Raw genomic sequence first — 16,722 nt, 5'->3', positions numbered from 1 at the left:
CACACTCTTTGACTCCTTCCTGAGGCTCCTCACTGGACTGCTCTCCAGCCCCTGCTGCTGTATTCTTTCTTGCCACACTTCCCCGAACATCCCTGAGAGCTGGTCCGCTCACAGCTGTCTGGGAGCTGTTGTCTGGTGCAAGGCCTGTGCCATCATGGAGGAAGGGGGCAAAGCTATGTGGTCTGTGTGAGGCTGGGGTGCCTCTCCCGTCTGCAGAGCTAAGCATGGAGAACACAGGAGCAGTAGATGCATGCTTCATACATGCCCAACGTGTTTCTGACTGTAATTGTCCCTTGCTCTGGCATATTACTTCAGTGGTCACCTGTTCATCTCTGTCATTGCTTCCTGTCCTGGTCAGGAGCATGCCCTGCACGCCTCTAGGGGGTGTTTATATGTTGTTTCTTCTGCTGTATTATTTTCCTCATTTTATTTTCTTCTTCAGGCCCATTCCCACCTCTTCCAGGAAGCCTTCTTGGGTTTCTCTGCACCTTCAGACCATCAAAGTCTTTCACACCTGCTTTAGTATTCTTGTGGCCCATCAGCTCCAGCATAGGCCATCTGCCTTGACCTCAGATGGGCTCCTGGTACAAATACCAGCAGTGTGTGTTCAGGGTGTGCAGCCACCCAGTGACCAGGTACAGGCAGATACAAGGCTGGGCTCTGAGTGTTGTCTCCCTCGGCAAGCCCTGGAGGGGCCTCCAGGATTGTGGATGCACTGGCTTGGAGCTAGCTCTTCCTGGCTCTGAACATGGGGGAGTGTTCCAGGAACTGTAGACAGCCCGGGTGACTGTCTCCTGTATATAGCCGTGCAGGAGGAGCGGCAGAGAGGCAAGGACCGGAATGAGAATGAGGTGGAGTCCACCAGCAGTGCCAATGAAGACATGCCTGTGGAGAAGATTCTGGAAGCCGAGCTTGCAGTTGAGCCCAAGACTGAGACATACGTGGAGGCAAACATGGGGCTGAACCCCAGCTCAGTGAGTCTCAAGACATTTATCTGCCTTAGTTTACCCCTGTTACTAACTCGCTTACCCCCCTGCTTGATCAGCCAATGGACCAGAGTCCTGTGGTTGCTATGGTCTCTTATCCCCAACAGTGGGACCTCTGTTCTGCTGGGTGACCCTGTGAGTGCCCTACTCTGCCTGGGATATACCTGGGGTGCTGTGTCTGCCCTGTCCACAGACTCAGGGCCAGGGCCAGCTGTCACTGTGGGGTCTTGGCTCATGTGCATGGTGAGGCTTGATCTCAGGGCAAGAGAATTCTCCAGAGAAGCTATAGGGAGCTGAGCCTGGGCAGAAAGCTTGGTGGCAGCTGCTAGGCTCTGAGGCTGTCACGAGTGTGTGGCCTCAGGGTGACTTTGCAGCCTCTGCCCCACTCGCTGCTGTGAGAAGGTGGAGGAGCCGGCAGGGAAGTGCTCGTGGGTGGCAGCTGCCATGACTGCTGTTGAAGCAGAAGTGTCTCTTGTTCCTCTAGTTGGTCACCCTTGAACTGGCCACCTGTAGGAATGGCCTAGACAGCCACCTTCACAGTCTTCCTATACCACCTGCCACCTCTAACTGCTGCAACCCCCAGACAAAACCACTGCGGGCTCTCTGCCTGGCTGCCTTCAGGGTCTTGATTTCAGAACTTTCTGGCTTCCGTGCCTGTTCCTGGACTCTCACCTGTACTTTTCCCCTGACTCTTCCTGCCTCACCCCCTGCCATCACTTCAGGGAACATTGGCCAAGATGGGCTTGTTTGGGTGGGAGACTCCATTTGCCCAAGGCCCCAATGAGGAGGTACGGCAGTCATGTCCCAGATTGGGGCATTTCTTGTGCGGATCCAAGAACAGAACCTTGGACAGACCCGCAGGCTTCATGCTGTCTCAAGCTCTTGGCCCCTCTGCCCCATGTTTTCAGCATTATGTCCAAACTCCCATCTGACCTCTGTGTGGGCCTCTGGGCTGGGATCAGAGCCCTGTGGCTAACCATTGGACACCCAGTCCAGGTAGACCTCAGAGAGGGCCCTATGGTTTCTCTCTCTTTTAGTCAGGGTGATGTTTGTCTTCTCTTGCTCCTTGGTGCCTAGCCTCAGCCTTTTGCTGCAAGCTGGACACAGAACACTGGCTCTTTCCCTTCAGCTTTAGGCACAGGGCAGTGGCATAGTAGGCTATCCCAGGAGTCAGTGGGGTGTGTCTGAGCTCTCCCAGGGGCTTAGACATGTCTCTTCCCCCTCTGTAGTCTATGAGTGGAAATCCCCTCTTGCATACTTGGGAGGCCCTGTGACAGAATCACTGTCTCACCCCACCCCCACCCCCACTACCCACCTCTCCTGTGTCTAAGGCCCGGGGATGCCTTACTGGGGAGAAGGTGTAGGGCCTTATGGATAGCCTCTTTTTGGGGACCCAACCCTGGCTGTGTTATGATACTTCTCCACCATGGAGACCACAGAACACCTTCCCCACTTGAACCTGCCCAGTGCTCTGGCCAGGGTCCTGTCCTCTGACTCCTTGCCAGTCCTGGAAAGGAGGGGAGGGCAGCATCAGGATTCTACCTTGTGGAATAGGATCCTACGGGTGGTTGCCTGGGCTGTGAAGGGTGACTGAGGTCACGTAAGGCTGTTGTTGGTAATGTCCTCTGACAGTGCCTTTGCCATCCTCCCGTGAGGGGGCAGGTCTTCAGAGTTACCCAGTAGAAGGTCATTGTCCTCCTAGCTTCCTGTGACTGGCATTGATCTGATCCATACATGGACCGCGTATTTCTTTCCTCAGTTGCAAGCTAAAGAGGCCAGATAGGCAGCACCTAGCCTCACAGATGGGCTGCTGGCCCCTCTGGGCCCTGCCTGGGTGGTCTTGTGACCACACCTCCTTGGCAGGCAGTGGCTCATTAAATGTCTGCTGTGGAGCCAGTTCAGAGGAGTGAAGCTATACAGTAAGATGGAGTCGGTCCGAGCCAGAGCCCACCCAGCCCCTCCCTCCCAGACAGCCCTCCAGATAGATAGTTGCCGCTGTGCTGGCCCTCACACCTGTGCAGGGCCTGCCTCCTTCCTTCTCTGGTCCTCTGCTCCAGCCTTCTGCCCAGTCCTGACAGATGGCACACGTGCACGTGGCTGCAGAGGTCACAGTCAGCCCAGGAATAGCTTTGGGCTCTTTTTCCCAACCACAGTGGCATTGTGGCAGTCTAGGATTCAGTAGGGCAGCCAGAGAGAAAACTGTTTCGTGTGGCAAGGCAAAGATCACAGAGCGTGAGTGTGATCTTTGCCTTGTCGTCTGGCCCGTGTATTCCCTCAGCTGAATTCGTGCCCACACTCATTGCCTCCCACCTTGCCAGGTGGCAGGCAAGGAAGACAACCGTGGAGTGACGCTGCTTTGGCTAACAGGCAGGACCAGGCAGTAGACAAGCCTAAAGGCTAAGCAGAGTCTCTGGTACCTGTTGTGTTATGACTCTCCGTGGCTGGGTGACATCAGCACCCCTCTCGACTCTGTCCTGGGGATCTTGTACTGACATCACCTGCCCTTGCAGCTCTAGGCTTCTCCGGCCATCAGTCCTGCCAGGCCAGCGGTGTGAAGCCGAGTTGTCAACTGCCTTTCACTGAGCCCTTACAGGCCCTTCACACTGGCCTGGCTGTTTAGACTGAATGTCACTGCCGACCAGATGGTTTCTGTCAGCTGAAGTCCTTCTAAGACAGGCGATTCTCTCTTCTGATGCTCGGCCTCTTCCGTTTTCAAAGCCAGGAGTCCTGTGTCCTGTTCTGGGGTACTGTTACCTACCACACTTTGAGATCAGAGGGCCATGGCCATAGCCCACCTGCCAGGCACTGGGATAGACTTCCCAGTCTACTGTAAGGCCCCAGATGAGCCTCCTCACCCAGAAGGACTGGGTGTTCCTCTTCTGGGCAGAACTTTCTGGAAGGGTTCTAATGACACGCCCTCTCTCCCTGTGACCTGGAATCTGGACCAAGCATGGACTGCCCCGAGTTTCCAGATCCGTGTCTGTTAGAATGTCTCCCCTGGATGGGTTCCTGTTACCATCAAGATGGGGTCTGGCCCCAGCTCAGCTCCCTCACCTGCCTCTTACATGGCTCCTCTCCCATATCTGTTCCTCTTCTTCAGGGGTGTGGGCTGCTCCCACAAAGTGCCACAAATCCAGTGGCTTCCTTGGTACAAAGTCTGCTATCTTCTGTCGTTGATCTGTGTGTCCCTATGTTGTCTTGTTGGGCAACGGTCAGGACATTGGCAGGACTGAGTCCTCCTGCCTTTCCTGCATTTGGAGGTCTCTAACTCCCTGGCTTGGGGCTCCTGCCAGCTTCAGGTCAGCCACGTGCCCTAATCCGCTTTTCTTGATACATTCCTTCAGACTCTCAGCCTCCTACTTCTTCTGATGACCTCTGGCATGATACTAGACCAACTCCATTAAGCCAGGGTCATTCCCCATCCCTGGTATTGTGATTGGGTCTCTTCTTCAAAGTCCTTTCATTGTGTCAGGTCTCAGATGCCAGGGGTTGGTATGTGGGTACTGGGACTCTGCCCCAGGGGTGTTTTTTGTGTGGGGTGGCGTTCTGTCAGGATACCAGTGGTGTGAGACTTGATTGGTGTCCTTCCTCCACTCCAGCCAAATGACCCCGTTACCAACATCTGCCAAGCGGCAGACAAGCAGCTCTTCACTCTTGTGGAGTGGGCCAAGAGGATCCCGCACTTCTCTGAGCTGCCTCTGGACGACCAGGTCATCCTGCTTCGGGCAGGTGAGTAGCCAGGCTGGGTGAGGCTGGGGCAGGAGGCTGCGAGTGGTGGTGAGCGTTAACCCTTCTATCTAGAGCTACTTCTCTCTTCCAGCCAAGGATGTCAGTAAAGGGTCTCATCAGGTTGCCCACCAGGTCTCTGTGACCTCTGCAACCTTGTCCTCTGGGAGCTGCAGGTCCTTTTCTGAGCAGAGGTCTTGATGCAAGTGTGTGGAACATAAGCGGTGTCTCTCATACTCACCAAAAGGGACTCTGCTTGGTAGGAGTGTAGCTTTGGAACTTGGCATGGGGCTAGCTCTGCAGGTTGTCTTGATTCTTCCTTATTAACACATAATAAGGAAGAATCTTTATTAACATTGGTTGGATTCCACCAAGTGACCAGGAGGGTGCCAAAGTTAGGATTCTTAGCTCATATTCCTGCCTGTGGAGAGATGGGGATGTGTTGGGAATGGCATCTGCAGCGCTTGCTCGCTGCGGAGCTGTGATGACAGTTGACACTTGCCTCACTTCTGTGAAGGACCCTGGAGGCTGTGCTGTCCTGAGGCGCCTGAGATCCTCAACTGCTTTGGGTTTTCTGCCTGCACCAAGGGCTTTCAGCCTCAGCTCAGCCCACCCCAGTAGATAAAATGAGCCATGTAGGTGGATTCCTGTACATCATGGAATGTTTTGGAAGCTATTTGGTGGGGGTGAGGCTCACACAAACCCTTGCCTTTCTGCCTTCCACTTGAAAGAATCTGTTGGTGGGCATGGGTTGCCGAGATGAGCAAAATGGATCCTGCCATGTTTGCCTCTGCCTGGGTGGATTTGTTATACGATGGTGTGTGGCCCACTTTGTGAACACAGATTCCTCTGATGCTCTGGGAAGCACGCTATCTAGGTGTACAACTGTCCAGGTCTTTGCCCTAGCCACTGAGGCATGGCAACCCATGTGAAAGAGATGGCCCTAGGTTGGGGCCTCAGGTGGCCCGGTCAGTGTAGGGCTCAATTGCCTAGAAATGAGATGGGGCACAGTTTGCCCCACATGCTCTTGTGGGGTCCCTGAGGTCATGGTTCTGGGAGTGATCTCTAGTATCCAAGTTGGTTGGACCTGTGGCAAGAAGCATAACAGACCCCACCTCTCAAGTGCTGGCTGCCTCAGTTTCTCCTGTGTAAGATGGATAAGTATGTCCATGTAGGCTGGCAGCCATGAGAGGGGAACCATGGGGCCTGGGATCCCAGGACACAGGTGTTGAGCAGGCTTGTGCAGTGCCCTGTTGAGGAGCCCCTGGCTGTTTGTGCGGAGTCCTCTCCTTATCCCCCTCCCCCACACCCCTTCTTAGTGCTTGCACAGCAGCTGTGGTTGCTTAGTACTGGGACCTGGGATGCATGGCTCCAAGGAGGCTTTCCCTCTCAGTACTCAACTCTTGTGGCGCTCCACACGGCCCAGACTAGCATTAGTCATTCCGTAGTAGCCATCCCAAGGGAAGTCTTTGGGAGTTCTCCCAACCCCTCCGAGGCACGAGCCCTCTTCAGGTACAGAAAGAAGCTTCCGTTTTGCCCTGAATTTGTTAGGGGTGTGCTTGGTGCAGGGTGCTCAGGGATGACACATTGCCAGTGTACCTGGTAGAAGGAATAGGCGTTGCTCACACTTAGTGCCACCTCTGGGCGACACTTGCTGGAGTCGCTCTTTGGGACCCTTGACTTGGGTGTGGAAAGAATTGGGTCCTGAACATGCCGCTTCCAGAGGTGGGGGAAGGGACAGTGATGGGGGTCACAGAAGCAGCGGAGTGACCGTATGCTTTTCTCCCTCCCTCCCCAGGCTGGAACGAGCTGCTTATTGCCTCCTTCTCCCACCGTTCCATAGCTGTGAAAGATGGGATCCTCCTTGCCACTGGCCTGCATGTACACCGGAACAGCGCTCACAGTGCTGGGGTGGGCGCCATCTTTGACAGGTGAGCCGGGTGGCATTGTCTTTGGTAGGTGGGGCAAGATAGGTATGATCTTTGATAAGTAGGTAGAATGGATGCCATCTTTATCACATGAGTGGTGTAGCATCATCTTTGATGGGTAGAGGGTTGGGGACCATTTTTGACCAAATTGGCTAAATATGCATTGTATTCAGCAGGTCGGTGGGGTAGTTGCCCTCTTGAGTGGTTGGGCCGTCTTCAACAGGTAGGCAGGGTGGGGCTATCTTTGTGGACAACAGGCCCCTTGGTCTCTTCTTGCCCTGTTGGGCACAGCCTCTACTTAGGAAAGACATCAGTGTGGAAAACGCAGGCCAGACATATGGAGACTGTCGTCTGTGGAGTCCAGTGTCAGGGGAGTTGAGGCCATAGGCAGCCTTCCTTCTTTGTGATCTGTGTATCTACAAGGACAGCTGCACTTGGTTAACAAAAACAGATTATGTTTCTGGTACGGCTTTGTAAGTGTCAACATTTGGCACGTCCCAGACAGAAGCAGTGGTGCTGTAGCCCCAGGGTAACCTGTGCCCTGAACTAGCACTGAGTGGCTGGTGTTTCTGATCTGCTGGGCCTCACACCCGCAGCGGGCATGAATGTGTGCCTCTGCACTGCCTTAGCTGCTTCTCAAAGGAGCAGCCTGGAGTGCAGGCGTGTCCAGTGGCCGCCTGGCCCCACCCACTTCCTCTCCTGAATTGCCTGTCTTGCTTATGCCCACCAGGTGAGGTACTGTGGCTGCTTGTCCTTTCGACTGCCTGTACAAGCTGAGGGCCCATGCCAGACCTCAGTGGCAGCTGAAGTTGAGAGGCTGGGGATGGCACAGGGGACGTAAGAATGAACAGGCCCTTAGGAGGGAGCAGGGCTGGGGTGGGGCCGGTGAGTCCCTGCGCTTCAGAGCCTTGAAGCTGGAGGTGGGCAAAGCCACCCACCTGTACTCCCTGCGATAGAGGAGACAGTACACAGACGGAGCTCTTCCCAGGAAAAGACAGGTTAGAACACACAGACAGAGTGCATTAGTACAGAAGTGTTTGTGACCACAGATGGGGCAAATGCCACCTCAGTCAGTGCCGGGCTCTGTGCTGCAAGCCTTCTGGGGGCCTTTGACAAGCTCACATGTGCGGCCACTCCACAGGGGACGGTATTGGGGCTTAGCCCTCTGGAGTCTGGTTTTGGAGAATGTCGCCCTACCCACATGTCTAGCTAGCAGTGAAGTGACAGTGCTGGGGGCCTTATCCGTAGATTTCCTGGGGATCCCAAGCACTGATTGGAGAGGTCCCAGCTTATCCTCACTGTCAAAGTGAGTGGGGTGTGGAGTCTGACCCTTAATGACAGGGCTCCTCCTTGCTGCTGAGGTCAGAGAGACTGGCTGGCACGGGAGTGGGGCCTAGGATTCTTCCAAGCTGCAATCGTGTTGAGTGGGGTAAAGACACATGCAGGCACTTGGAGCAGTTCCTGTCTTGCTGAGGAGGCTGTGCGATGTGTGGTGATGAGGCTTTGTCCCAGTGGACAGTCTAACCTAGAGCTAAGGGAAGCAGCCCTGAGTGCAGGGCAACCAGGAATGGCCACCCAGCAGGAGATCTTGTCTCAGCTCTTCCTGACTCAGCAGTCTTGGGGTTTCTCCAGATTCCCAGACAGCCATGGGGTAGTGGAGGATCCCTCCCTGCAAAGAACTATGGGCTCGTGGTGATGCTTTTCTCCTATGGCCCTGACCAGGCCCAGTGCATCCAGCTACGCTCAGCCTACCCTGGGCATCCCAGGAATCCAGTGAGTCTCCCTTGGTGGTGCTCTAGTAAGGCTATATCTAACGTGGACCTTGATACCTGCTTTTTTTCCTGCAGGGTGCTAACGGAGCTGGTGTCTAAGATGCGTGACATGCAGATGGACAAGACGGAACTGGGCTGCCTGCGTGCCATCGTCCTCTTCAACCCTGGTATAGCCCTCCTGCCTCCCGTGTGGCCAAGGGCACTTGTGTCTTCCTGGCTGCTCTGCCTCACACCTTGACTTTCAGGGCCCGGTGTCCCCATCACAATAGACAGCAATCTTGTGCCTCCACTTGTATCGAGACTTAACCAAGAGGTCCAAGTGGCTCTCTGTATAACCACTTGGCACTAGTGGGCTCTGCTGTCCACAGTGGTCTTCCGTCACAGTGAGCTCCCAGGGTGGGGTTGGTGATCATGTCATCCTGTTAGGTATCCTGAGGGCAGCCCATACTGTCTTGAACTTTAGCTTCAAGGGTGTTTGGAGTTGCAGAGAGCAGCTTCCCAAGGATAGCAAGTACTTTCTGGGACTCTGAAGCCACGGTATTCGAGGCCTCCAAGCTGTTGCTGTCACAAAGGCTAGGACACTGTCTTCTGTACAGCACCGTGCAATGGGAGGCTGTAGTGTGAGGAGTGGGCCAGGCCTGGGCTCACAGCTCTGGGCTGGTGACAGATGCCATTAGTGGCCACTCCATGTGGTGATGGAAGCATAGTATAGTTGAGAGTGTGGGATCCTTGGGAAGAGATTCAAGGATTCTGGGGGATGGCCCGCGGGCTTGGGGGTAGATCTAACTAGGCCCTCGGGAGCTGCTGAGGCTGGGGCCCTTGGTCCAGCGGGGTATGCAGGGCTTTTGTGTTTGAAAGTTCATCCTTGTCTGCTGGGGAGGGGATTGTATGTGGGTTGGAGGCTTGACAGATAGGGCTCATCAACCCTTTCCATGGTAGGTGGAAGGTATGGAGGGGCAGGGGCATACCCATGATAGCTCACCAGTCTGTAATTCCTGGGCCAGACCGACAGATCCCAGGTTAGGTCTGTGCGACCTGGCTGGAGGCTTGGGGAACCAGGGAGGTCTTGGCCAGGGGTTATGGAGGAGAGAGAGAGGAACTGTCAGGAACTAGGTTAGTTGAACGTCTGACAAAGTCCAAGGAGCCCCAGACCCAGACCAGTATTTGCATGGAGACACTGTGCCTTGATGATGATGGTGATGTGGTTGTGGCATTTCTGCATCCTGGATTGTGGCCAGCATGTAGGCTCTGAGGAGGGGCTTCCAGGGCTCCTCAGTGATGGGCTTGCAGCTTTCTTCTTGTTGATTGGGGCCCAAGCATTGAAAGCATTGATTATCTCTCATGGGCACCTGGAAAAAAGTGGGAAAACTAAGTCCTTGAAAGTCAAGGCGCTGGTTGGCGGTCCCTTGGCTTTCAAGTGGCAGAGTGAAGGCATGACTCTAGAGCATCCATCCCCCTGGGCTGTGAGCTGTGAGTCTGCAGGGCAGCTATGTATACTCTCTGCTGTGTTTATGTGTGGCTTGGAGACAGTCTGGGGGCTCTGACATGAGGCCACTTCCTTCTTCCTACAGACTCCAAGGGGCTTTCAAACCCTGCCGAGGTGGAGGCGCTGAGGGAGAAGGTGTACGCATCACTAGAGGCATATTGCAAACACAAGTATCCGGAGCAGCCAGGCAGGTGAGCTGCACCTCCACCCCCAGACAGGCCCCTGCCTGTACCCCTGGGCTCAGCCACCCATCTCTGAAGTCCTTTGTGTGCCACAATTCAGTGGTGTCCTCCACAGGTCCAGCGTGGAATGCTTTGAAGGCTCTGAGCAGGAACTAGGCCACCCTCTGGCTCACAGGCTCTGAGGACCTTCCCCTATACCCCATTGTGAGAATTGGTCCAGTTCTGGGTGCACAGTCGGTGCTTGTCATTGTTTGTGAATACGAAGCCTTTTGTTCTTCACTCGTAAAGTGAACCTGTTAAGAGGGCTGGAAATACCAGCACCATGTAGGTGCTTTACACTCGTGCAGGGGAGATGGCTGAAGCCGGAGCACACATTTTCTCAGTGTGCCTAGAGAAGACTGGTGTCTACGGTCGTGGACGGTCTGTAATGCTAGGCACACAGTAGGTGTTCAGAAGGAGAAATGGTGCATTCCCGGGACTCAGTCTGATGTTTCGTTCTGCTCCTCCTCTTGTGGGGCGCCTCTCAGCCTGCAGACTGGTGTGGGTGGGGGAGGGGAGGACTGGGCAGATGGGCACACGAACCCATCTTGTTGCCTGGCATGTACATAGTTAACTGTCCACACTGCTGCTTAGTCCTCATCTGGTTTGGTTTAAAGTGAAACTTCCCGGAGGAGGACAGGAGGGTGGCAACGGCTTGTTTTTCCTGGCTTCCTGCCTTAGCCCATCTCGCCAGCTCAGCAGAAAACAGCCTGTTCTCTGGCGCCTCTCCAGCCTCCAAGTTATGCTTATGCCTTTAAACTGAGGACGGTGGGGCAGCCAGCCACAGGGCTTCCTCCCTGGAAGTGAAAGACATGGTTAATAATTAATGAGGCTCAGAGCCCTCTCCAGTGTATAGGAGGACCCCCCGATCAGACCCAGAGGGTCACATGTGGGACCCCAGGTCCTGTCCCCACACCACACTATCCTTTCGTGTCTGCCGTGGCTGATTGGCTTGGACGTCTGTCTTCCATGAGCCCTTAGGCTCCTTTCCCGCACCTATCAGTCTTTTGTCCGGGAAATACTCCGGGGGTAGAGGGACCCAGGGCCCTTCCCAGCACCTAGTCAGTAGCCCAGCAGAGTCCTTTCTGGGGAGGGGCCTGCACACCATGCTGGGATGCTCGTGGGAAGCTGACATTCCTGCTGGAGCACAGAATTCCCCAGCTCACTGCCGGCTCCACCTCCAATGGGGGTCCCCACCCTGTGGCTTTTCAGTCACCCATTGAGTACTGGGTATGTTACCCTCGAGGCTGCCCACAGATCTTTCTGTTGCCTCTTCCTAGGGCAGGTCCTCCTGCCTCTAGAAGGTAACTGCTCTTGCAGAGGCCTCTCTCGCGCACAAATCCATTCATGCTCTTACCTGCTTACATTTTTGCTGTGGCTCCCCATTGCCCGTGGAGCAAGCCCACACTTGTAACTTCTCTCTCCCAAATCCTGTTGGGCCTGTCCTGGCCAACAGTAGTCTTCCCGCTTCCATTCCAGGGCCCCGTGGATCTTGATGCATCTCACCCTACCCTTTGTGCTCTTTGGTCTCTAAGGAGCTCCCTTTCTCCAGTTCCTTGCTCCATCTTCCTGACCGGTGAACTCAGGCAGCTTCCTCTGCAGGCCAGACTCGGGTCCCAGGCCACTGGTCCCAGCTGGTCTCTAGGGAAGTGACAGGTCACTGGAGAGGGGAAGCCCCGCCTGGTCTCTTTGCAAATCCTTATTCTCTTCTATCCTGCAGGTTCGCCAAGCTGCTGCTGCGCCTGCCTGCACTGCGCTCCATCGGGCTCAAGTGCCTGGAGCACCTCTTCTTCTTCAAGCTCATCGGGGACACGCCCATTGACACCTTCCTTATGGAGATGCTGGAGGCCCCACATCAAACCACCTAGGCCCCTGCCACTTGTGCGCCGGTCCTGCGCCCTGCCTGGACACAGCTGCTCAGCTCCCGCCCTGTCCCTGCTCTTTCTGCTGGCCCGTGTGGACCTTTGGGGGTGCAATGTCCCTATGGTATCAAAAGATGCGTCACCACCTTGTCATCTTTATTACTGCTTGGCCAGGGTCATGGCCAGAGCTGGTTGAGACCCAGCCAGCCCCCTCCCTCACGTCAGGCTCTGAGGCCTCCTTGCTGTCACCCTGAGGGGCTTGGGGTGCTTCTGGAGCTACAGGAGCTGGGAGAAGGGCTTGTTCTAGTCACTGTTTGCTGTCGCTGGTTTTCGACATGCCCATGTGGCACCTCTGTTGGGAGTGGCCCCTCTTTGCCTGTTCAGAGTCCTGGTACCCAGCTAGGGTGGGAATCCACCTGGGGTCAAGAGGGAACAGGTCCTATCCCCTTGGGTCATAGCTAACCTGTAAAGCCTGTTTCCAAAGATATCCTGAGATGTCACCACAGCCACTGTGCGGGATCCTGGGACCCCTGCGAGGCTGCATGGGCTGGAGGTTCTCTGTTGTGTCCGCCTCGTTCGTTTTTGTGTCATTGTCCCGCACCATATGTCTCATCAGCCCAGGTTAGGTTAGCCAACTGTGGTGGCCTGTCTTTTCCCTAGTCCAAATCTTCCTTTGTGGTCTGCAAGGTGGTGCCAAGGATCATCCTGGAAGGCTACCCCTGGCTTTCTAACTCAGTGGTCCTGTGGGCAACACATGGACTGTCCTTTTGCTGGCCTCTTGTAGGACACCGGACATCCTGAGGCTCAGGGAAGGAAGAGGGTTGTTGTCTGGTTTCCTGAAAGGGGGCCAGAGGGACTTGGGGATGGGCCAGGCAGATATGAAAGGTGACTGTGTCCTGGTGTGGGACTCTTGCATGGACCCCTTATTGGACTGGTCGCTTCTGTGAGGAATGCTGATGGGCCTTTCTGGGATTCCTCTTGGTATGATGTTGTCTGTGGACAATGTCCAGAATCTTACTCAAGCAAGGGCTTTTTCACACCTGCTCAGACGGCAGGGTGTGGACTCGGGCTTCAGCTTTGTGCATGTGGCTTCCTCTCAGGCTCTGCGTGTGCCTCTCTGCTCGAACAGCCTTGATTGCACTGCAAGGCCTCCCTGGGTCCCAGTCTTCATGATCTAGTCCCACACCCAGGGGCCCAGGTTTGTCAGGAGCAGGGGCCTTCGTGGGGATGACCACACTGCCTCCCCAACAGCTGGTCTCCCGTTGGTGCAAAGCGGTAAGAGAGGAAGACCCTCAGGGAACCAGCCATCTAGTTGGGCCTGGAGGTAGTGGGTAGGAGGAGCCAGTTTCATAGGCTCTATAAGGAAGGACACATTCATTTTCCACCTTTTCAGTGTCCCTAACCAGAGTCAGCTGAGGCACCTAAAGAAGGTTGCAGAAGCATCTTCCCTGTAGCCGCTTTCTCCATGTGGTGGCATGAGAGATGTGTGTCGGAGACATCACAGTTCCCAGGACCAGCCAGCTTCCCCTTCTAGGCTTTCCTAGAAACCCCGTGCAGCCTTTGAGAAATGGTAGCACCAAGCAGAAGGGTACAGAGTCCCCAGTCCACACCTAGCGCTGTGCCTTCTGCAGACCATGGCTCCCTTTGTTTATGCTGGCCCAATTATATGCTATGCCCTGTGTTCTTCTGAGCCACTGAGAATAGTTCCTGGCTCCAGCAGAGAGGGTCCTGGGGCTGACTCTGGGATGCTGCTGTGTCTGGGCTCGGCTGGCTTTCAGGAACTGGGGCCATGGCCCCTAGTCTCAGTGGTCCACATAGCCTTACCTGTCACTGCTTGTCACGGTAGACTCCCTGGTGGGCCTTCCTGTTCCTTTAGCCTCATTGTCATCATCATTGTGTGTACAGTGCTGTTTGTTTGCAGGGGAGGTGTGGGCGTGGTGTCACTGAGGAAAGAATTGGGTTCATTTAACCAGACGTTTAGTCAGTTACCAATCTGGTTCAATTAAGGTGATTGTAATTATTATTGTTATTATTATTTTGGTGGGACAATCTTTAATTTTCTAAAGATAGCACTAATGCCAGCTCATTAGCCACCCTGCACCCATGCCAACCTCAGCCTCGTTGGATGACTGCCACCGATGGTCATATGACATCCACACTGCTGCTTCTGGGCCATATTCTTCATCTGTGTCACCCCCCTGCTTGGAGATTCACTTGGGGCTCCTATGGCTGAGAAGTGACGATGACCACAGAGCCTGTGGCAGCTTCTGGCCCGTGTCACCCTGAAACCACAGTCACTGAGGGAATTTGGCCCCACACCCTCAGTTTTCCAAATTACCGTATCCCTGTGGATACTAGACAGTTTGGTGACAGTGCCCAGGGACATCTGCGCCCCCTCCCCTGGGATTCCAGAAGACCTGGCTGGAGCAGGCAACCAGTGGCTAATCATTTGCTGTCCCCATCACAGAATCAGGGTATGTGACCTGGTCCCCGTACACACAGGTGTGTGTTGTGAACACGTATGTGCTGTCCAGAGACTGCAGAGGCCGCAGTGGCAGGAGATGCGGCACAGTTCCCGATGTTTTGTGTTCTTTTTAATCAAGACTTTCCCATTTTCCTGTACATTTGCTTCTTGTGAGCAAGGACCTGAGGTCCCCTTCTGTGGGGAAGTCAGGCTCTGGTGACTCTGGAGGCAGGAGATGCATCTATTTTCAGATGCTGCAGGGCTGGAGTGCCCTGATCTCTAGCCATGCCTTAGCTGGGATGTGCGGCCACTGTGGGGAGGATGCCGCGTCCGCAGGGAGTAAAGATAGAGGAATGTTTAACGCACCGGGAAGGGTAAATGAATCTATTTTTGTACAAATGTAATTTTATCCCTCATGTAAACTGGGTGGCATGGCGGGGCACCTGTTTTGTCTCTGCTTTGGAGTGTTGAGAAGCGTGGGGACACCAGGACGCTGAGATGGCAGAGGAGGCCCTCCCGAGGAGACTGAAGACTCGTGAGAACAGCACAGAGAGACACTTCCTTTGAAGGGAGGGAGGGCCGCAACCGGCAGGGTTTCCTTCCCCTTCTTGGTGATTTGAACAGCCTTGTTCTGTCCTCGGTGCCTGCCTGCCTGCCGGCCTGGCCGCCACTCGTCTGACTGTGAAATGACTTCCCTGCGTAACTGCTCTCTGGGACATTGTGGCGCAGACGCTGGGGGTTGATGAACAGCAGTCTCAGGATTGTAGAAAAGAAACACAGAAAAACGTGAGAGGAGAGACAAATATGAGCGTTTCAGAATATATCTCATTCGGTTCGCATCTGTCCTGTCTTGGGAGTTGTAGATATGTGGGGTGATGGGAGTGGGAGGGCTTGTGGTCAGCTCCAGTACCCAACTTTCTTCCCCTGTTTCTTTCCCCTCTGGGTCCACGTCTGCTCTGCTGTGATGCACTCCCCTGGAACCCCTCTCCAATGGGTACCAGCTTGTGGACACTTGCAAGGACCGTGTGTTGCTGTCTGCCCAGCCTGGCCCTCGTGCACCTACCTCTGTGCTGGGTGCAGTGGGCAAGAGGTTCACACGGAGGGCCCCAGGTACATGATGTCATCTAACTGCCTGATTAATTACAGGTTAACAATACCCCATTTGTGCCATCTCATATGATAAATGCCCTTTGTCTCCATGCTGTCTGCAGGTTGGACTGCATCTGCCCCCAAGTTTGGTGGCACTGTCCTATCATCTCATGCCCCTCTATCCAAATGAGGCCTTGGGTACTTAATAGGCTGGGAGTGGAACCTGAGGGGCCTTGAAGAGTTGGACACCCGTCTCTAGCTGCTGGCTAGCAGGCTGCAGAACCAGGCTCCTTGAAGTTGCTCCCTAGGAGCACACCATCAAGTGCACTCTTTCACACACACGTGCTGCATCACCCCAAATGTTTCCCACTTGACTGTGGAGGGCAGTGGGAAGCTGGGCCCAGCGTGCTGGGATTCAAGACCTTCATAGTGTTGTTCCCACTTCCTCAGGCGTGCGAACAAAAGCTGCTGTCCCCAGAAGGAGCCTCCCCCAGGTCCCAAATCAGTCAGCAAGACCTTGCAAGGTGTTCTTTCCTCTTGACTGGGAGGTGCTGCTGGCTAGAGCAACTTTGTCCTGAGCCAGGTCTTCCCCTTGGTAGAGCCAGTGCCATCCCTAGGAGCAACAAGAACCTTTGGCAGTCTAGAGGTAGGGGACCTGGAGGGTCCCTGAACCACTTAGCTGCCCATCTGATGCCTTGGGGCAGTACAACCCTTCTGCCAGCCACTCTGGTCCTCTGTGATAAAGTCTTGTGCCCGAGGCTCATGCTGGCCCGTTCCTTGGTCTGGAAAGAGGTTCGCCTCTGAGAGAAGTGGGAACTTGTCTCAGCTTCATGCTCTCTCTTTACTAACCTCACCACGGATTAGAAGTGGGGTCGGTCTCTGTTGGCCATACCCTTCCATAGAAGTCTGTCCTCAGAAAGGACAAGGGGCCCTGCAAGAGGCTTCAGGTTGGGGCATGGAGCAAGGTGACAGTTGGTAAAGGCAACACACCCGCAGAAGGGATGGTTCTCAGGACTCTTGGTGACCAATGGATGATGGGATGAGGCAGATAAGTCCAGGTGGGGCAGGATTGGCCCTAGATAAGGTCTCCCTGGGGTGGTACACGGGACTGACCACCTTCAGGTACCTGGTACCGAAGAATGGACTGCCACCTGAACAGACCCAGGCTGCCTGCCGGCATCACTTGGC

At 54.8% G+C, this 16,722-nt stretch overlaps 1 protein-coding gene across 3 annotated transcripts in view; it reads left to right on the top strand.

Annotated features, from left to right (window-relative positions):
• The window catches only part of Rxra (retinoid X receptor alpha), an 87,769-nt gene extending 72,485 nt beyond the window's left edge, over positions 1-15,284 (top strand). For all 3 annotated transcript variants that reach the window (XM_048431848.3, XM_085681466.2, XM_085681465.2), the window contains exons 5-10: positions 805-974; positions 4,586-4,715; positions 6,511-6,643; positions 8,488-8,579; positions 9,984-10,089; positions 11,840-15,284. In XM_048431848.3, the coding sequence (XP_048287805.2) occupies positions 805-974; positions 4,586-4,715; positions 6,511-6,643; positions 8,488-8,579; positions 9,984-10,089; positions 11,840-11,987 (779 nt within the window). In that variant the 3' untranslated portion in view covers positions 11,988-15,284. The remainder of the gene's footprint in view (positions 1-804; positions 975-4,585; positions 4,716-6,510; positions 6,644-8,487; positions 8,580-9,983; positions 10,090-11,839) is intronic.
• Positions 15,285-16,722: the final 1,438 nt, after the last annotated feature.

This window comes from Myodes glareolus, chromosome 21, assembly GCF_982192425.1.
Source record: "Myodes glareolus chromosome 21, mMyoGla1.1, whole genome shotgun sequence".
NCBI classification, from domain to species: Eukaryota; Metazoa; Chordata; class Mammalia; order Rodentia; family Cricetidae; genus Myodes; species Myodes glareolus.
Note: the sequence above shows the minus strand (reverse complement) of the source record. Positions and strands in the feature narration are given on the sequence as shown.